Source organism: Ammospiza caudacuta, chromosome 12, assembly GCF_027887145.1.
Source record: "Ammospiza caudacuta isolate bAmmCau1 chromosome 12, bAmmCau1.pri, whole genome shotgun sequence".
Classification (NCBI taxonomy): domain Eukaryota; kingdom Metazoa; phylum Chordata; class Aves; order Passeriformes; family Passerellidae; genus Ammospiza; species Ammospiza caudacuta.
In genome coordinates, this window is record NC_080604.1 from 13,834,060 (window position 1) to 13,856,348 (window position 22,289).

The 22,289-nt window shown below is 37.7% G+C and overlaps 1 protein-coding gene across 1 annotated transcript in view; it reads left to right on the forward strand.

Moving 5' to 3' along the window:
• PRKAR2A (protein kinase cAMP-dependent type II regulatory subunit alpha) overlaps positions 1 to 22,289 on the forward strand; it is a 60,029-nt gene that overhangs the window by 21,571 nt on the left and 16,169 nt on the right. Inside the window, exons 2-5 of the mRNA XM_058812840.1 lie at positions 2,412 to 2,447; positions 18,678 to 18,730; positions 20,309 to 20,392; positions 21,565 to 21,671. Of these exons, the coding sequence (XP_058668823.1) occupies positions 2,412 to 2,447; positions 18,678 to 18,730; positions 20,309 to 20,392; positions 21,565 to 21,671 (280 nt within the window). The remainder of the gene's footprint in view (positions 1 to 2,411; positions 2,448 to 18,677; positions 18,731 to 20,308; positions 20,393 to 21,564; positions 21,672 to 22,289) is intronic.

A 22,289-nucleotide genomic window follows, 5' to 3' on the forward strand; every position in this document is an offset into this window, starting at 1 on the left:
AAAGTGAATTTTATACATGTTAGAACTGTCACTGGTGTAAGAGATGCAAACTATCATTTTAATCTTAAAAGCTTTGTGGAGGCAGAATAATAGTCGTCTCTTAACTGCCCTTAAAAGGCTGTGTTTTGCTCATTTTTAACATTGGAAAACTTGATGCAGTTTTGATGACACTGAACCCTGCTATGGGATAAAATAATCAAGATTCCAAAAGAAGACATCGTTGTTGGATTTTTTTCTATGTTGCCCAAAGTACACCAGAGTATTCTTTAGTATATTAATTCTGTTCAAAGACATGAAATGTTATTCTTAAATATGAGCAAGAAATGGGTGTAGAAGTCATAAGGTGGAGAAGAAATTCTGTATGTGCAAGATAGAAACTGAAATAATGTATTTACTCACTAACGGTGTTGATTAAAAGTATCTGAATCTGTACATGAGACTGGTTAATCATTTACTGAAAACTGTTATGACCTTGATGAGGTGCTTGTACAGCAAACATATCAAATTACATTTTGAATTTAGTATTATCTTTTGTAATAAATGACTTTGTAGTGGAAACTGAACTAATTTGTTTCGGTCTTCCCATTCTTCAAAACCTTAGAGAACTGGTAGGCATTTGACTGGTCTCTGGATAAAAGTAGTGAATTTTCCTGTTTCTTCAGGTCCAAATTGGCCAATTTTGAGCAGTTACTCAGTTAGATGTGAGTATAATTACTGGGGCAAATTACTGTCCAGAGCAGTTTTGTGTCACCACTGGCAGCCACAGACAGACCCACGAGGAAAAGTTAAGAAAGGGCAAAATGTCTGAACACTTTCAGATGCATGAGTTTGTTTAATAAACCTGCATGGATCTGTATTCCCAATCCCTGTTTCCCCTTAAGGTGGGGTAAACTTCTCCCATCCCTGGTGTCTTTTGGCAAGTGAGATAAATCCTGCCCTTATTTGCAGGAAGGGTCCCTGCTGTCGTAAATTGCTGAAAGGTTTGAAGAGAAAGTTACTTGAATTCTCAGGTTTGTTATTCAGTGTTTTTGAACCTCTTCAAGCTTGATGTATGAAACACTGTGTCAGTGTTATTTTTATGAGGATTATGTCATATTATAGAAGTTTAGATCTAAATTGTAAAATTCATAATAATGTTGCATTTAATCCTGAGCTTCTTTTGAGACTGAGCATTGTCTCCCTGTTAATAGATTTAGCTGAAAACTATGGAATTAGCCTGATTATTCCTTTCCCCTCCAACCTCTTCTGAATTCCTTTATTTAAAAAAAAATACACAATAACAATTTTGATCTCATTTTTGTGGTATTATTTGCAGTTTTGTGTTTTCATATAGATGTAGGGTGGTTGTAAGGGCTCCAAAGAAGCTGAGCTCTTCTGGCTTTGCTAAGTAATCATTGTTCTCTGTATTCTGGTGGTGCTGAGATACTCAAAAGTTTCTAAGAAATGATGGGGTCATTAAGATTTTCGTGGTGGGTGTTTAAAAAATCTGGCTCTGGTGATGCATGTGGTTTGATGGGGTATAAAGGCTGCTCTAACTTAAATATTGAAAGAATGGAATAGAAAGGTTACAGGTTGTATCAGGAAAAATGTTGAAGGGAAGAAAAGTGGGAAAACATGAAGCAGTCAGAATAAAATGATGTTGGTTGTTAAAGGTGAAGGAGAAGAGAGTGCTTTGATTTTTTTCTGGGTGAAACTTTACAAGCAGATTTTGTTTTGGGTTTTTTTTTGAGACTGAAGCAGCTCTCAAAGACGGTGCCTTGGTTACTGTAAAAGGGGGAAAGGTGCTGTTTGCTGAAGGTAATGTCAGAATGGATGTGCACAGTGGAACTCAGGCAGTTCATCCCAGTCCAAAATCCAAGTGCCTTGTAGAGCTACAGCTTGAGCAGGGAGGCAGTGGATGCTGCACCTCAGCCTTCTCCAGTTTCAATGTGTGAGGCCGCCTTGCTCAGGGCTGCAGGGACTGGGGGAGCCCTGCCCTGCCTGGGGCACAGAACGGGTTGGCCAAAACTTCTTTGGCTTTTGAGCCTCCTTAAGGAGGTACAGCTGACCTAAAGTGCTGCAGTGCTTGGCAATAATACCAAATAAATGCAGCTGCTGGCTGATGATAAGTTAGGATTGGATAATCTGTGTAGAGGTATGTTTTTTTCAGAATTAGATAAAAAAAACCAAACCCAAGCCAAAACTACTTACCATCCATCCTAGCATGTAATGGCCTTCAGGAATATGAAGTTTCATTTTGAATAAAAACTTACCGGCTGGCAAGTAGATGGATGAAAGCTTTATACTGGATCATTTAAAAAAGAGATTTGTATGGGGTTTCTGTACTGAAAGTATATAATGATTATGCAATTAATTAATTATATTTGTAATAATAAATACAAATGTGTAATTTTATTTTTCTTTTTTTCCAGCTCCAGTTGTTAACCGATACAACAGAAGAGTATCAGGTATGGTTTCTTTTTAAGAATTCAAAGTATCTGAAATAGTTTTGAAATGTGTATCTGACTAAAGGAAGTACATTAAATATTACCTTTCTCTTATTGCCTTATGTCTCATAATTCTGGCATTTTTGTTTGAAATAATGAGAATTGTTTCTTAATTCACTGTAGACGCCAATGGTCAGCGCATTTAGATATGCAGCTGATATTTATAGTAGTTGAATTAGTGGCTGTTCACTTGTTCTAGAGACACAGATTATACTTGTTTGTTTGTTTGTTTCCTGTCTCAACCAATATAAAATGCTTGAATGAGAAACTAACTCCCAAAAAATTCCTTTGCAAGTTGATTTTGAAGAGTATCACATGAGCAAAATGTTATATGTTGATGAGAAGATATTGCATTATTTTTTCATTTGAGGGACAATGTGACTTGCTTTGCATGTGGTACTTTTTTTTGTCTTCAGATATTTTACTAACATTTAGCTGGTCTAGAAAGTTTTAATTCTGCTTTAACAAATATCTTTAAAATGCCAATGTATTCAGTGTTTTCTCTCTAGTTTTGAGTTCAAGTCTACTCATTTTGTAATTCATGTGGATGATCTGACATGTTTTTGGGTATGTTAGTTATGGTGGGGCATTGTTGATAATACATTTATTTATTTATATACCACATATATATGAGATTAATATGTGTTTATGTGCAAAATGTCCTTATACCCATGCAGTTCATTTGCTTTCCTACTGGTTGCTTGGATATTATTAAATATAATTGTTTATTTATGCCACTACAAACAAATAACTGAGTATAATGAGAATTTCATAACTCTTAAAGATTGACAGTGCTCTAGTTTTGAGATATGATTACATGAGAAATCTAGGCAGGACAGAATTTTATCTTGGATGGTGGAGTTTGATGCTCTGATAGTAAATATTGAGAGTCATGTATTGTAGAGTATTTGGAGAGGCCTAAGACACTTTCTCTGCTAATTAAACTAGTCCATCCTGGATCCTGCTGATGGAGAAAAATCTTAGAAATGAGGAGTGAAAAAATCTCAGATTTAAATTTAAATAAATACTGAGCTATTCCCAAAGTTAAAAAATTAAGCCTTAATCAGAAAGTGTTTGTAATCTTTTTGACTTTTTGAATCTTTTTGAAATGCAGTGTTGGTGCTCACACAGTACTGAGCTGCTCTTAGTTCAAAAACAATTCTCTCATTTAGGGGGTCTAAAGGTTAATGTGAACAACTAAAAAGCAAATGTAAAATTGAATTGCTAACTTGTGCAATTAGATTAAAGAGGGCTTTAGTTGCTTAATAATGCTCCTGCTTCAGGAAGAGCTAGAAATATTCAGAGTTTACAGTTCATATTAGAATTGTCATGGAGACAAACAATAACAGAATATGTGTATATTACTGCTATGTTAAATACTTTCCAGAATATAAAAAGATCAATTTTCTCTCTGTATACACTGTATAGGTCATGATCAGTGTGGGATTTGTTAAAATGCAAAGGCAATGCAAACACCATCCATATGCACACAAAGAGCTGCAGTTTTCCTTCTCTTGGCAGGAAAAGCAGAGAAAGTGCTGGTTTGGGGTGGGGGTTGTTTGCTGGGGTGGTTTATTCCACTCCATATCTGCTGTTTCTCTCAAGAACTGCATAGGAATGAGGCTGAGTACTGAGCTCAGGCCCTACCATCATAGGCAGCCACATTTTACAATCCCTTGCAGAAAATCAGTGGCTGACTTGCTGGATTTGCTGCTCTGGATTTGGTTTGACTTGTGTTTGATGTATTAGGTTTTCAGCAAGTTTTCATTCTGCAATTTTTGTAAGATAGGTTTTGTCTTTATAAATGAAAAAATAACAGCAAACACCAAACCAGTGTTGCCTTACAGATTACTCAGCATAGTAGCTAAATGTTTCTGCATTTAACTTATAAAGTAAAGCAGAACAAACCATAGAAAAGCTGGCACACAATTCTTCTTTGTAATTGCATTTTGTGGTCTTCTCTTCAGAAGAGCTTTCTGCTAGTCCATGTTGAACCTTGTCAATCCAACAATATTTCTGTGTTTCCAGTGCAGTGTGTGTTTGTAAGGGGAATGAAGAGCAGAGCTCAGTTGCTTGCTGTTATCAACATTTGCATGCACAAAATCATAGATTTACAGAGCATTTAAAAGCTAACATGGGATGTATTGAGGTAAATTTAAGCAAGCATTGTTCTTTTGAAGTGTTTGGCTGCCTAGGGAATTACAGCATTGTCCTTGTTTACTAGGTCAAAAATAAAAGAAAAATATAATTTTTGATAATTTTTAGAGGAAAAGTTGATAAAGTGATTGTCTACATTACATGCAGTTTATGACAGGCTAATCATTGTTCTGGTAAACCATTCAACTATAGATTTGTTCTTGGAGCCTAACAGGTGTTTATTATGCTCTCTTACACATAGTAGTCAGAGGATCTTTTTCTAGTTGCTTTATTAATTTTTCAATATTAAACTTGAAGTGTTTTCTACTGGTTGGTTCTGATTAGTTGTCTACTGATAACAGGATGATCATGATTCCCCTGATGCATTATTGAAAATTCTAGAGATACATAATCCCATAGAATAAATCTGTTCTAATGATTACTAAATTTTCATTTATGTGTTTATTTCTGGTTATGAAACATCTAAACTGCTTTGGCAAATACTACCAGTGTTGTAAATATTTAGCTGTCATTCTTTAAGACTTACTCAAAATGGACTGTGCAGGAGGGTCATCCTGGAAGAAGGGGATTTATCTAATCATGTTTATGTAATTATTTATAGAAGTGCAGAGTGGTAGTGTTCTCATGAAGAGAAACAGCCTTTTCCACAGAATGCGTGGAGGGAGAAGGAGAAATGAGAGCTTGATATTCCTCTAGAAGTTAATCTAGTGAATAGCTGGCTTGTGTGTGGCATGTTTGGCCATGTAATGTTGAGATCCATGGTGTGCACACAAACAGTTGGTCAGCTCTAATTTGTATCTGAGCTGACTTCATTAAAATAATCCTGTTTGTAAAATCGTAAGCTATTTTGGTGGTAGAAACTAAAATGGGATAAACCAGCTCACTGATTTGAAAACCTCCTAGCTCTGGGGTGCCATGGGCTGTGATGCAATTTCAGTGCTAATTACCCAGCAGAGCAGTTGTCTTGCTGCTGCTGTGAGTTAGCAGAGTCTGAGCCTTCTGCCAGGGTAACTAACCTGTGTTCCATGGATTGCTCACTGACTCAGCCTTGGATGGAGTGGCCTGAATCCCTTATGGATGCCTTCCTCCCAAGAACTGGGCTAGGAACTTTGAAATTCATACTTGCTTCATTACATTTCTTGATCTGCCTCCAAGCATAGGGGTTCCCGACAAACTTAATTATGTTGGTCACTTCATTTTCTGTCATGGAAGGCTGCAGAGCCTGCCAGTATCTGTGTCCTTGGCTTGGGACAGACTACACAGTGCAGGGAGGTGGCAGAAATCAGTGATACCTCCTTTCTCAGTTATATCAAAGCTGTTTCAATGCTAGAGGAAGAGAGCATTGATATTTGTCCCACTGTAAGAACTGGTACATAACACTGAGGAGAATTCTGCTCCTGGCAGGATATGAATGAAAAGTTAATTGTGTTTTTGGAAGGGAGAGTGTGACGCCCGCTAGTCTCTCTTGAGCATAGTTTCTCCTCTTTTAGTTTTAGCATATTTCAGAAAAGTGAAGTTTTTTGATAGATTTCTCTATTGCCATTTCTAGACACTTTTGATTAATTCCACAGAACACACACTCTCCAGCAGACTTGCAGATTTCTTCTTGGGATAGGATAATCTGACGAAATGACACCCATACTATACATGTGTTATAAAAAGTTTTCATCTTTTTTCTGCAATTATTTCAGTTTATCTGAGTGACCTGGTGTAATAATCTCTCTTTTGCATGTGCCTGTACTCCTTCCTGAGCCTTCCTTTGGCCTCATTGGAATGAAATTAGAATTTTCACATTCAACAACTGTAAGCAGAATAATTGAGCTATATGATCAAGGGAAGCAATATATAATAGTTATTTCCTTAATAGTAACACAGCTGTCAAGATCTGTGCCTGTTTTCATATTAATATAAAAAAGAATCAAATTAACAAGACTTGCCTCAGTTGGTCCTTTTGGTGGGGCAGCTTTCAGCAGAGACTCAGTGGAGTGAGAAAGATCAAGTTCTGGGTGCTAAACCCCTGAGATGGGGCTGCTGAATAAAGGTTTCATGTGTAGAGGTTAATTTTGTGGAAATGTTCCTGAATCCTGTTTTCCTGTGTGTAACAAACATGAGCATTATGTGGAACCCTGACAGTTGCCAATTGTCAGTGTCCCCAGCAGATGCTGGGTTCAGAATCAGTATTTTCCATGTTTCTCTTGTCTCTAGCTATCTGATGTGACACTATGGCATGGTGTGGTGGAGTTTTTTTTTTGTTTGTGTTGGTTTTTTTTGTTGGTTGGTGTTTTTTTTTTTTTTTTTTTTTTTTTTTTTTTGTTTTGTTTTTTTTTTTTTAATAATGTATAAATCAATATTCCCTGTCAGTTTTTGGCTTTTTCTTTTCTCATCACATCAGCTTCTATAAGAGGCCTTCACTATTGGCTCTTCTGGCTCACTGATTCTTCTCTATTTTGATGGTGGTGGGGACTCCTTACCCTGAACTCTTCATTAGTCTGGCTCCTGCCAAAATGAGCAATCATCTCATAATGCACATATGTTGCTAAAGTCTGATATTCCTCTGTGCTTTTGAGTGCAATGCAGCATTTTCTTCACACCCTGGCAAGTTGAGATGTCAGGATATGATAATATTACACATAGTAAATTCCTATTAGTAGCTTCTAGTGCTTTAAAATGACAGCTTTAACAAAAATCATTTTCTAATAAAGCTGTTCTGTTAATTATTGCCACACAGCATGTTAGTATTTGGTAAGAAAGACTGTTTTGGGACCCTGTTAAATTAGGACATCTAAATGGCAGCAGTGAAGCAAGAGGCAATGCTTCTCTTGGGAGGTTGTTTTGAGTATTTCTCTTGCAGAATACTCTCTACTACTTCAGTGATAAAAATCTCAGCACTTGAAATCATCAAGGGAGGAAGACTGAGTGATGACTGACTTTCTCTGTGCTGTTCTCTTCTCTGTGTATTTATCTGATTATCAGAGGTTGACTTGAAAATCATGATCTGGTTTCTTCTCTTGAAGCTATTTAATTAATTTCTATATTGATTATTCACCATCTTACAACACTGATAGCATAATAACTTCTGCTGATAGATTTTCAGGCAGGTGATAAATGATAAGAGATTTCAAAAATCCACATTTTTATAAAAGGCACAGTTTTCCTGTATCAACAACCTGAAGCTTCTGTAGATTTTTGCTAGCCCTAATGGTTGCAAAACCAGTATCATAACTACAGTGAAAAGAATTAATTTTAAAAAATGTTGATATGAGCAAAAGCCAAGCATGTGGGATGACAGATGAAAGTGGTGATAAATTGTGTGGGTGCTCTCCTGTAAGAAAGTGTCTGAATCATTATTCGTTAAACAAAAAAAGCTTGTTTTCTCTGTTTGCAATATTGGGACTTATTTAAAAATTCCTGGCATGTGATTGACGTTCAGTGAATAATAAAATGCTTATTTTTGGAAATTAATAGTCATGACTTCACAATTACTTGGATTTCACAGTGTTGTGAACAATTCTGCAGGATTTTTTTGGTGACACAAAGAGAAATACAGCACTGGGAGCATCTGTACTTAAAATTTAAGTCAGTACAATTCCTGGTCAGAACAAATCTGATCCAGTCTGCTTAATGCACATAAGTGCTACAATGGAGTAGAATGAATTAATCCTTCATCTTTTTTATTTATGCTTTCTTAATAATAGTTCATGGCCAGAGCGTAACATAAGAATTAGAACTTGTTTGTCCAAAGTCAAATGTTTTAACTGAAATTAGCCCTTAGCAGTTGGGAGCATAAGTTTAGCTATGTGCATTTTTAGCAAGTAATGCAGTATGGATCAGTGTTCCAAAAGTATTCAGGTAGCAAAAGGTGCAAGTGATTAACTTCCATTAATTGTTTTACATTAAAGGTCTTTATCAAGCCTGCATAAATGTTGGTCCATATCTTTGTATACATAAATACTTTTGAAAATATCAGCCTTCAGCTGATGATTGAAATAAAATTTAGTTCTCCCTTTGATAGGTTGGAACTAAACTTTTCTCTTTTGTGTGATAGAGAATTTTTTGTTTGTTTTTGTTCTTTGAACTCAGGATGGTTTTTAACATGGGAATTAAAGCCCAGATGAAAATATTCCACCATGGTTTGTTGGTCAAACACACAAATCTCAAAATGCCTGTCACAATACAGGCTAAAACAGAGAATTTTATACTTGGCGCAAAACCTGGTGCTGTGATGTATCTTTAGAGTGACCTCAGAGTCAGATGTGATTTCCATTTTTCTTGTGAATATATAAGGCTGCACTTCATCCCTGTTTTAATATAAAGTTTTAGACAGAGTCAGAGATGTTATGCTCCTATATTGATTAATACCCTCAATCAACTTTAGGTTGCTGTAATTTCAGTTTAAATGTGGAATAGGTCAAATAGTCCATCCATGGAGAAAAGTTTAAACAGACTTGATTTAAATTTGAAAGGATGTACTTTCATGAACTCTACCTGGAAATTTTTAACACCAGAACACCTTGCTGAGTCTGTGTGTAGCCCAAATTAACACAAAACGTTATAGGAATACCAAAAAACTCAGTGTAAGGAATATAATGGCATTATGAAAGCCCAGTTCAGGAAATATTAAAGGTGTCTGAGGAGCTGCTGTGAGCCCTCATTTGTAGAGAGACTTGAGTCAGGGCTTGACTTTGGGAGGTGCCTTGTGTGTGGGTACTTGGCTGCCTGAAGCACTTACCTGATTTGATGTGTTTTTCCCGTGTCTCCAAAATTTGTTAGAGGAAAGACCCCAACTTTCTTAAGCTCTCTAATGTTCTCTGATGGAAAAACACAAAACTGGTCAGCAAGAAGGCACACAAGTTTCAGCTGATGAAGTTATATCCAATATTAGTATTTTGCTGGACCACTTCAAGTGTGTATTTTGTGTATTTCCTGCAAACACAATTCATTTATTCAGTGAGATGCTAAATCCAGAGTTGGCTGATCCTGGAGATGAATGAGTGAAGGAGTCACACCTTTGCCATGGCTGGTGCTCACCAGGGCACTGGAATTGCTCAGCAGCCCCACAGGAATGGGGGGAGCTGCCAGGATTTTCTTCAAGGGCTCCAACAGTAACTTCCCACATTTCCTGCTTTTCCAGTGTGCCAGGAAATGAAGCAGCAGTTTCCAAGCACAGGGAATTGGGGGCTTCCACGTCATTCCTCTGCACACAATCCTTTTGTGTCAAGCCATGCTAATTTTTCATTGTTCCTGGTTTGCTACAGGTAAATAGGTGTTAGTTGTTCTATTCAGGATAATGTGGTTTTTAACATATTTGGACATTCTTTAGAAATCTTTGAAAATCATATCATATAATTGATTTCAGAAGTGCCTTTTAACATTTTGGCATGCTTTGGTTCTCTGTCACAAGAGATGTCAGAAAGAAGTAGCTGAATGAAATTTTAAGGCAGAAAGTGCTTTACTGCACTTTTCTCAAGATGATTTTAAAATACTATTTGCCTTCTTGCAGGTTTAGCAGTTCATATGGCAGAATTGCACTTATAAAACAAAAAAAAATGCCTTGATCTGTAAACTGAAAGAAAATTTCTTATTTCTGTACTAGAAAACCACTTTTCCTGTTTTATTCCCCAACTAAATTCTCCTTTCTAGCTGCAGTTTGCAACTAAAAGCCTGTAAGCTACATTCCTTTTTTGGGGAGGGGGGGAAGGTGTATATTTGAGCCATTTCTTGGAACTTGTGGTGTTCTGATGTAAACTGAAGGGAAAGTGAACATTCTCTGTGCTGTTTTTAACTCAGAGAAAGTATCACTGTTTCAGGCACATGAGCATTATTGGTGCTGAATTCCTGGTTCTATCTGCCTTGCTTACGTAACACATTTGGAAATGTGTTAAAATTTATGTGATGGGCTAAACCAGGATCATTAAAGCAGAAGGCTTTCTTCTACAATTGTGAATCTGTGTGCTCTGAAATAGTAGTAGCATCATGTTTTCCAGGAGACCTTTTTTATGGCTGACTATCTCATCAGTAAGGCTCTCTTAGAAGGCTTGAACAAGGTCAGCAGCATGTTTATCCATTGCAGTCTTCTGATTTCTTGACTTGCAAGAATAAAGCTTGCTCCATTTGAATTTCCCAGGCTTCACCAGATGGAATAATGTATAACTCCAAAATAACCTGCTTCCATTCTATTTAAATGTAGTAAAGGGAATTGGAAACAGAAGTAGCAAATTGTAAATTACTGTTTTAAGATTGAAAGGGCAGTATTTTGCTTTTGGTAGTTACTGTCAGTGTCAGAGCTGTTTACTCCAATGCGCATCCACATGGAAAACCTTCTTATTTTTGTTAGTCCTCTACCATGATGGAAGTATTTTTGTTGTTTTAATTTTCATGCAGACTTATCGCTTACTGCAAGTCCCAGTGTCTGATGGGATGCTGGGCTCTCTTCTTGTGAGCTGAGAAATGGAAGCCCCAAGTGCAGGAGTCCCAGGTGTGGTTTAGTCAGCAGATGATTCTGTGGAATCAGGCAGGAGAGACCTGCGGAGTGTTTATTTTATCACCAGAGTGCTTTCATCATAAGTCCTCTGGAAACTGTAAATTTTCAATTATCAAAAATTATAGGCTAGGATTTATAGCCTCATGGGTTTGTCATTATTCTCCTGCAGCATGTGTCTTCAGTGAGGTGAGAGAATATAACCCTCCAATGTGTGAGCACGCAGAGTGGAAGGAAAAGCTAAAACATTTGGCATAACTCATACGTAAGAGCATTAAGTAAAAGTTGTGCCTTGATACAACTAAACAGGCAACTATATGAAGTAAATACAATGATAAACAGCTGTTGGTTTAGTTGAAAAAAAAAAAAAAGAAAAAAAGGCAAATGTCATGTTCATTTGGTTATGCCAGAGAGGTAGGAGAAGTGCTTAGGAGAATTCTCTCTCTAGTCCTACATTGGCACAAGTATTTCATTTTAATTGCTCCTGAGTAGGAGGAGTATTTAAATCAAGATATATAAGCTGAGGATTGTCTTCTGAAGTTTTGTTGCAGTTCAGTAAGACCCCCAACAAGTTGCCTCTTAGGATGATAGGGAAAGTCTTTTCCTCCCAGATCCCTGGAGCAGGTTGCTGGGTGCTCTGAAGCCTTTGGTCTGTGGTTTGTCTGGTGCTGTGTCCCTGAATCACTTGAGCTGGGGCTGGTTTCCAGGCCAAATCCTGCAGGCTGCAGAAGGAGTTAAACAAAACAAAAAACCAACCCTGAACAAAGCCTACCTAGGAGTAATAGTTAAGTAGGAACACATTGTATCTTGTTAAAAGTGCTTTATGCTTGTCTTTAAAATCTAGTTGAAGCAGTATTGTCTGCTTGTAATGCTTTCATTATATGTGTGTAAAGATATGAATCTAAAAGAGACTGTGATTATTTACTTTCCGTTTATTATTCTACTTCTTTCATCATCAAAGTTCTCGTTTGCCCCTAGGGAAATGTAATTTTAAATACTTTGCCAAATCTTGCTGTAGTAGAAGAAAAAAAATATTTTAATGGCTATTCTGCTGTAAGGCATTGTCTCAGTTGTTTTACTGTACATATGATGATAAAACCTTTTAAAGAAACACTTAAATCAGATCTTTATTAATCTGTATGAATGTAATAAGAATATGTGAAAACTGCATTATTCAGAATACATAAAGCAAATGCACTTATGGAAATAGTTGTCAGCCAATTGTCATAATTGTAAAGGGCTTATTATGTTAGGCTTATTACTTAGGCATCTTGGGAGAAAAGGTGTCTGTGCATGTAAAGTTGGATTTCCTGCAAAGAAAAAAAGCCATTATCATAAAAGGTGGAATTTATAATTGATTGTGCAGTCTGTGCTGAACTTGTTACTGAGGAGTAGTATGAGGTGGGAGTGTGTGACAATGTCACAAGCCATTGTCACCGGAAGTGTCGCATTTCTCTCTTGATGGAAAGAGAACAAGCTGGAGAAGTCTGATTTAGATAATGCTATTGGGAAGTACATAATCGTGGTGAGGAAATGGTTATCAGAGATTTCTAAAAGCAAGGTTAGCAGCAAGCACTGTAATGAATCATGCACTTCTCTTGGTAAAAGTGGTTATCCAACTGTGAACTAGAGTGGGATTTCTCCGAGCTCCACCTTGGACCTCAGTTTTGCTGCTCTGTTAAATTAAATTAATGGCCCTTGAGGAACACAGGTGATGTCCACATCAGAGCTGGGCATTTTCAGGTGACTTTGGGTAGAGCCAGGTGAACGCTTCAACCTGTTGTGAATGAGTGGCTTTCTGCATGTCTAGGTGAAACAGTGCAGGGTTTTAGGGTTTTACAGGCTCCATCAGTGTCTCATGGGCTTCTTTTCCTGACACAGTGATCTTTGCAGCTTCCCAGCATGAGCAGCCTGTGGGACCAAGTGTGGAGTGTGCCTGAACCTGGAATCCTGACTGGACAAAGCTGGTTTGGCACAGCTGTGCTGAGTCTGAGTGCCTTTGGAGTTAATCTGTAACACACAAGAACTCTGCCTGTGAAGAACCTACTTGATTTACTTTCCTTTTAACTTTAAATGACATTTGAAGCTGTTACAAGAACTGAAAATCCATTCTTTTCCTTTCCCCCTGAAATGAATCATTTCTAAATATTTCTCCACTGAAAAAACTTTGACACTTGATTTGACATATATGGTCATGCAAGTGGTTGCATGTTTGAATATTCTGCTTTGGTATTTGACTAAGGGTTGATGGGGTGGTTTTTGCTCAGGTCCTGGTTAATTGCAAATCATGTCTCAGTTATACCTCTGTGAGAATTAAGAGTGAAGTCAGGAGGTGGTATTCTTGTGGGCTATCCTGCATCTGGAGATTGCCATGTGGCACATGAAGTGACAGACCCGTCTTTTAAGACCCAAGATCTGAGTTTTGGGCTGATGCAATAACGTTGGTTTTAACAAAAAATTTACCCTTGATTTCAGTCAGTTCTCACTAGTGAATTAAAGGCTGAAGTGGCTGATTTTCCTGAACACGTTAACTGTTCTTTGGGTTTCAGTGTTGCTTTTCTTTCCAACTGTCATAAATGTGAAAATGGCTCAGGTGGTGCAAATGGTTGCAGGTTCTGTTTCCCACTTGCTGGATCGAGGTACGAATCTGTCGTCTGCTTTGACATGGTGAGATCTTTCACTTGAGAAACAAAGTGCAATTTCTAAACCAAAAAGTTCTGAGCTAACCAGCAACAGAAGTGAGAGGAAACTTGGAGTTGTTTTCCAAGTGTGGAAAATCACATTTAGCTGTGCCAGCAAAGACCTGTAAGTGCTGTTCAAGCTTCCTAATTCATCTGAGTGCACGGTTTTGAAGTGCAGCTCAGCTGTCAGAGGGAATGACAAGCCACTGGCAGTGGTCATCTTTCCAGCTGGCATGGTGCTCCCAGAACAGCCTATGCATCTGTCCTTGAGAGACAGACTCAAAAAATGCTTGAAGCTTTGACAAACTCAAATGCAAAGAGCGCTGCCTTAAACAGAGTTTAAAATTACTCATCTGAATAAATAACTGGAAAAGTGGTTCTACATGTACTGCTCTGAGTGGATTTTTAGTAATGGGTCTGATAGGATCAATTGGAGATGATGCACCCTAACAAGTAAGGAAGAGTGAATAGGATTTCACTCTGCAGGTGGGATCCAGAATTGAAAAGAGAGCATGACAGGGCATCTATTTGCTACTTGTTTCAGTAGCAATAGAAATATTAATAATGCATTCACCTTACATAAAACATAGAACTTAAATTTCCTTCTTTTGTGTGTGTGTGAAGGTGTTCAGGTATCAGCCTCTTGGCTGTTATTTTGCAAAAAGCAGAGATCTCTCAGGGACAGGAATGGTGTGCATTTCTCTTGGAGGCTGTATTAACTTGCCAGAGCTAAAAGCTCAACTGTTATTTTGCATACAGATTTCTATAGAGTTCAAGGACTTTGATCTTGACAAAACGCTTATTTTGCAGAACAATATTATCTTGAGAGTGATTAAAACTTGCATAAACGAAGGTGGTGTTTGTACTGGCAAACTTGTCTTGCTGCTTCTGCCTCTCTCCCCACCCCTGCTTCCCCCTCACCCATCCACTGCTGATGTCATTGCTGCAGCTCCACAGATCCCGGCTGCTTTCAGATGCTGTCACCTGCATAACAAAGCAGCCATGGAGCTCTATCATTTCTGAGCCTTCAGAAGTGTTAACAGATGTTCTTGAAAGCCAAAGAAGGTGCAGCATGAGAGCTGCTGCAGAAGCTAAGAGAGACTAAATGTAGATGGTAGGATAAAAGCCTGAATTTCTTTTTATCTCAAAGCTTCATAAAATTGAAAACTGTTTTTTTAATGTTCCAAAGCTATTTGAACTATGTATGGGTGGATTTGGAAGGAAGCTTGGTCTGCATGGTGTGAGCTGATAGAGCTGTACATGTGTCACACTGCTGTGCAACTTCCACTGATGGATTCTTGCTTAGCACTTGCTCAAGGGCAGAGTTGTGCTGAAAATCTCAACTAGGCAAGGTGTGATTTCAGAAGTCACTTCAAATTATATGGAGATACTGGTGAGCTTTAGGTTGCACGTTCAGAAAACCTCTTCCCCTGTGGATGCTGGAGCAGGTTGGCAGAGAGATGTGCCATCTTTGCCTCAGGAGGTTTCCAGGTCAGCCCCAAAGTAGCCCAGAATTCCAAATAGCTCCTCTTGGACGGGTAGGCTGGACTGGATGATCTTCAGAGAGAGATCCCTTCCAACTGCCTTTAAAACAGCACTTTTCAGGAGAATCTTGTGAGAACAAGCTTGCTTCAGAGTGTGTTTTGTTGGGACACTTTAATAGTTAATATGTGAATTCAGTCACCTACCAAATAATGGGTCAAGGCTGTTTTCACTCTGTCATGATGAAAGATCAGGTATTTTTTCATTAGGACTGGCTGTACTGTAATGCACAAATGAATAACCTTCAGGAGTCCTGAAATTCCCTGGATTTCTGACAGGGGTTGGCAGAGTTTAGGGTAGTTATGGAGGTCCCTTACAGCCAGAAGAATAGCAAAGCAGCACAGATAACATGAAACATTTTGCAGGTAAGACTGACACACAGGTCATATGTTGAACAGTACATATTTCCCCAAGTGCTTTACCAATTACCAATAGTGGAAAGAAAAATTGGTCATACTGCACCATAAAACATGGGGTGGGTTTGATGTAATGCTGCTTTTTCTTTTCATTAGTCATTGTTTTAAAGTATTTGGAAAATACTGTTGGTTGTTAGGAGTGGGCTGAAAAGCTTTCTGTTGGCTTTCCAGAGTATCACAATGTTAATTAAGCTTGAGAATTTTGTGTCTCTCCCCCTTTTAAAGTATACCACAACAGAAATGTTACATTAAATGTTGCAGCTCTGCCTGCAAATAAATAGAGTCTGTCAATCAGAGCTGCCCAAGGTTGGAGTCAAAACATCTGGCCTGCTCTTCTGCATGGAAAAAGAAATCCCAGCAGGAGGTTGAAGAATGGGAAATATAATGGGAAGGCATTCGATGTGACAGCATGGGAAGAAGTGGTATTTTGCCATTTTCTGATTGTATTTCTGTGGTGCCCATTCATGGGCATTACAGAAGAGATTTCCATATGTAAGGGAAGGGCACTAAGTCCTAGTCTGTGTCCTTGGTGGGCTCTGGGACCTGTTTTCACCCTTAATGGGTAAGATGAAGTAGGGGAAACCTACATTTACAAACCATAACCAAAGCCATTTCATACTGAAATTACAGATGACTGTGTTGCTTTGATGTGTGTTTTGAGATAAGGTTTTGCTCTGATGCTCTAGTTTTAGCTGTGGCAATAAAACTTGTTTTCCCAAGGAAATCTTAAAGAAAATTTCCTGAATTTTCTGAAGCATTCTTAGAAATAGCTTCCCTGCAGCTGAGGTAGGAACAAAATCAAATTTGCAACTTAATATTAAAATTTGAATGATAGAATGGTCTAGTTGTACAGTGATCTCTGAATTCATAGAGAATTGGACTCCAGTTTGGAGTTCTGTGATTCACTGGTTGTAAAAAACGAAGAGTTAATTATCTTCAGTTTCACCATACTGTTGAAACCACGGAGCCTTTCTTCTTAGTAACTGTTCCTTATTTGAAAATCCTAAGCTTTCACAATAGACTTTGATCTTTACTGTAAAATGGAAGGAGGAGGAAGCTTTCACACCAAAATGCTAATAATGTTCTCTTTGTTAGTGCCTTTGTATTGCATATTAAGTGGATCAGCCTATCAGTCCAAGTTCTGCAGCTTTGTGGGCATCCACCTTCCTATAAACCAGCCATCCTTGGACTCTGGCATGGACTGTACTTCTTTTTCAGCTGGGGAAGAATTCTGTTTATCCTTTGTCAAGTGTCTGCCTTAAGTGTGGGTGGCTCTGTTAAGCTAAAAGCATGTGTGTGGTAGGTGCACTGTCAATAAACTGTTTCTGTATTGTTAAATGGATTTATTGTATGAGCAATACTTACTCCCTAAATGCCTGATGATTATATGATTACATTTTTACTTTGTGGTTTGGGAAGTGGAATGCTTGTTGTTGTATTTGAGTCTCCTTGTTCTCTCCAGGAAAAAAATGAATTAAAAACCAATTTCCTAGGAAAGACTTGTATCTTTTATTTAGGGAGAAAAAATACTAAATAAAAAAAATCAAGACACACAAAACTAAATAAATCTTTCCTAGTAAATTGTGCTAGAGTTTTGCATTTTTATTGTCCTACTGAGTGCACAATGACAGGGTCAATAGATGTGTGCATTTTCAAATTATTTACAAGTTGCTGAATTCTAGACATTCTGGATTTTTATTTATACTTTCTTACTCCATTCAGCAGTTAGATGTCATTGCAGTGAGCTTCTGGGCATTCTGCCAAGTCTTCACTATTGTCAGGATGCTGGATAAAGTACAAAGGAAAATGCTTGTCTATGTTTCCTTGTAAAATTTTATAAGTAATGTATAACCTCAGAAGTGAGACCACCCTTATGAAGGTAAGAGCACAGCTCGATGAAAACAGGGCTGTCAGTACAGGTGGTTACAATGTGCAGATCCCTTCCACATGCAAGAACTGTAAACATCCATGAATTCATAAGAAAATCTGAGCTAGAACTGTGAGCTTTTGGTGGCCAAAGTGTCTGTGTTTAGTGTTGTAAGACTGTGTGTAAATGCTGAGATAACTGTAGATAAGCCTTTTCTGAAGAATTAAAACTGAACAAAAAGGGTTTGAAATTTCAGCAGCTCTGCATTATTGCATGTCTTTCAGCTGATCCTGTAGGGATAATGACATGTTTGGCAGAGCCTTGTCCTGGTGCTCTGTAGTGTGCACTTTTCCACAACTGTTCTCATCCTTTAAAAAAAAAAAACAAAACACTGTAAATTTTAGAGTTGTTTTTGTATCATCAGTTGACATTAATTTGGTTAAAATGTAGTAAGATAGAGAAACGTGTGGGGGATGGGACTAAATGCTATTTTTCCCTAAACTGTACTATGGTGAAGCTGATGGTTAATTTCTCAGATTAATTTCTGTGAAAACATGATTTCTCTGTATCAAAAAACCTCCCAAAATATAGATACTCACTTGCAAATCAGAGTTGAGGTGGAGTGAGTGCCTCATCCTTCCCTGTGCTCCTTTCTCAGTGTTTTGCTCTGTACATGGCACTGCAAAGAACAAAGCAGTGGAGCAGCAGTATTTTTCTCCTGCATTTTAGAGAAGATGCTTGTAAATGAATCTGAATGGAGGTTGTTAAGCTTTGATACCAGTTGAAAGGAAATCTGTGTCCATGCTTGAGTACTTGCTAGGCAAGATTATTTAGTAAGTCACAGAATTTTTACATGAGAGTCTGAGCACAGCCATGCTGTGCCTGCTCAGAGAGCAGACAGAGTTTGAGCCTCTGACATTATAATGACAAAATGAAAAGTGATTTTGTTTTTCCTGTAGGAAGATAGAAGAAACGTACTTAAACTGATTTGTTTGCTGTTCTCATGTAATTACTTCCTTTTACTTATCTCCTCTCTCTTTTTCTTCCAAGTTTGTGCTGAAGCTTTCAATCCAGATGAGGAGGAGGAAGACACAGAACAAAGGGTAAGAGTGGGGGAATCACTGCATGCATGGGTCTCTCTGCAGACTCACAGGCAGATGTACATTGACTTTTCTTACCACTTGTGCTTTTCCTGCTGAGCGTGGTGTGGTGGCACTGGCAAAGTGACATTGCTTTGAAATTCAGAGCCACTTTGTCTCATGGGCTTTTTTAGTCACTACAGCTTTAGTACAATTTTACTTCAAAGGATTTGAGAGCTGTGCTTAACTCTACCATCTTTAAAATTTTTGCTATTTTCCTTTCTTAATTCTCTTAAAGGCTTGTTGAGGCAATTCCTAGATCATCAATGCTGTTAAGAAGAATTAGTTAAGCTTTACCACAGCTGTTTCTTCATGGGTGCTTAAAATTCCTCACATGCTTTTTACTGTCTTTCTTGTCAGAGCAGTTCTGCCTGGGTAGGAGAAATGCTTGGTTGAAATATTTTAAGTCTGTGGACACCTGTTTTTTCTCTTGTTCTTGAAAGTTGGGAATTTCTAGGAATTGCAAATCCAGATACTGTAATGGTATTTCTTCAGAGGTGGGTTTGTATGAGCAAATCTTGTAGCCTGTTTGGGAATCATTGTTTTCTCCCTGGACTTCTGGTGTTCCTTTCCAGATTCCATTGCAAAGGATGCTTACACTTCTGCAATGAAGATTTAAGTCTAATATAATTTCTCTTAAAAAAGAAGAGATACTTAATAAATATACTTTGTAAATAATTTTCATGTGCTATAAAAAGAAAAAAAAACCTACTGTGAGTGTGTCGGATTATTCAAATATTTGTAAACTTGGACACATTTGTTCCATCAAAGGTCTTAGTTTTCTTGGCTGATGATTCAATATTTTGTTTTCTTTTAAAACAAGGATTTGTGACCTTTTTAACTATGGAAAGAACTTTTTAGAAATGCCTACTGGTATAACTGGTTTTTGGAATCCTTGTTATTCCAGAAATAAGAAATGTTAATGTGGTGCATGTCAGGTAATTAATTTTTTAATAAATTTTCATTATTAGCCCCTAACAAGCACATATATAAACATTTTTGTGATACAATGAGTATTGATTCCTTTAACCTGATGCTTATAAATAGAAGGAAGTAACAAAATATCTCAAACAACAAAGCTTTTATTTAAGTAATTTTGTTAGGAAAAAGCCATGCCTATTCAATATTGGATGGATGTCTCATATAGGATATAAACTGCCTGTGTGCCAACCGTAGTTACACTGGGACTAACATAGCCAGAGTTCAGGAAGAAAACTGTTCCCTTCTTCCCCTGTTTGATATGTTCAACCTTTGACTGTGGCTGTGTTAGAAGAAAAGGGAATGGAATGGAAAAAGGCATCCTCTTCTTTCTTGTCTTTTTCGCTGTTATTTTTCATATGTTAATTGTCAATATAGTATTTTTCTTACATGTCTTTCATTCTGTCTTGCATTGTACGTTTATATATAAATACTGTTTATGCAAACAAAAAGGACTGTATACTTTTGACACTTAAATTGTGCTCTGCTTTTTCATGCTGAAGGTTTAGTCTGTAATCATATTTCTTTGTTGTCATGACTGTTCTGTTCTACTTTGTTTTAAAGGTAGTTCATCCAAAAACTGATGAACAGCGATGCAGACTGCAGGAAGCATGTAAAGATATCCTGCTCTTCAAAAACCTAGATCAGGTAATAGCATTTTAAGGAAATCTTAAATGGAGTTTATTTTTTGTTATGTACAGTTAATATGATCTAAAAGTCCAGACACAGTTTTTAAAGACAAGAAAACAGAATTCTGTTTAAAAGATAAGGAATATTTTCAGTGTAGTGGTGCCAAGAGATGCTGCAGTGATAATTCCCAACTTCAGGAGTGCAGTAAATATTTCAAGTGTATCAGCAGCATGAATATTGGCTTGTGTGTTGATGAAGAGTATTTTTAGAAACTCAGCTGTGATCTACATCTTCAGCTTTGAACATCTGGTCATTGAAAATGCAGTGAAAGTATATTGTTATGGGCTTGGGAATAGCAAAGATGGTAAAGCAGGTCAGCATCAAGGCAAGGCATTTATATGGTGTCGTCTTTCTTGGCTTTCACAGTTTCCCTGGCTGTGCTGCTTGCAAAAAAAGGAAGTTTAGTCATGGTTCAACAGGGAAACCCAGCTGGAGCCTGCTGTGCAGATCAGCTTTATCCCATTTTCTGTCTGGGCTCCACTTCTGTACCTGTCCTGTCTCATCTGGGGCTAGAATTGCAGCTGCTGTAAGAGAACAGGCTATCCAGGAAAATGAGTCTGTGGAGAGTCTTGTTCAGTACAGTCCTGATCATGAGTGGGGCTCTTTGATGATGATAGTACAGATTAATAGATATAGGTGAATAGAATAGATCATGGTGCCATTTCTATGAAATGAATGAAATAAATGTACTGTTGATATGAATTGATGTGTGTCCATTGCAGTGAAGCCGTGTCAGATTATACCAAAGGTAGGTGTGTGCTTTGGCAGTGAAATGTGAAAATTGAGACATTTGGACATATATTTGAGATAATGGCTCTTCTATGTCTGTGTCTGGTTGTCTGCATTACTGAACTTATATTAATAAGGTGGAAAGGAGTGAACTGCTAGTGGAAATCAACTTGTAATATGAGTGTTGCTTGTATTTTTGTACAGTAAAGTGTACAAAAGTTCCAGTTCACTATCCAGACCAAATGAAATGAGCTCACCCTTGTCCAGCAGTGTCAGACTTTAAGTTGACCTTCTGTCCAACTTTAAGGATTTTCTATAAATCCATTTCCCACAGAGCAGTAACACTAAGGTGTGTTTTCTGATAGTTGATTTTTTTCCCCCCACTCCTGCTTGTTTTTTAGGAGCAGCTGTCTCAGGTCCTTGATGCCATGTTTGAGAGGAAGGTGAAACCTCAGGAACATGTGATTGACCAAGGGGATGATGGAGATAACTTCTATGTCGTTGAGCGGTAAGCAGCTGTGCCTGTGAAATGTAGAGGATGGGGTTTTTTTCAGTTTCTTAGAAATGGCAAGTAATGTTTACTACAGGACATTTTATGAAGGAAAATTATTTGTTCAGTTTAGGTTTTGTGCCTATCATCATAAGCACAGCTTAAAACCAGCCATATTACATGTTGTCTCTAGACCAAGTTAAATTTTTTTTTGAAGGAAGGAGGGGGAAAAGCAGCAAAGTAGCTCTGTGGTAAGGGGTAGGGGTAGGACATTATTTTTATGACTGGCTTCAGAGAGAGTTGGGGGTGCTCTGCCTCTGTTGGTTGTGATTTGTATTTGCAGAGTTTAAGGTGCCATTTTGGAATTTCTTCCATCAAGCAAATTCACATCATAATTTTGGGGATCACATATATGTGTAACAGGCATATAATACATACCTGTGTGCATGGACATTTTGAGTATCTTTTACCCTTTTGGAAAATAATCTGGCTGATATTACTTTGAATAACCATATCCAAAGAGTAATTAAGAACATGGATTTATTTCCTTCTGCAAAACTGTAATGTTAAGCAGAATATTATGGAGTGATTTATAAATGTCTGTTAGAACATGATCTTAGCAAACTGCTTTTTTGG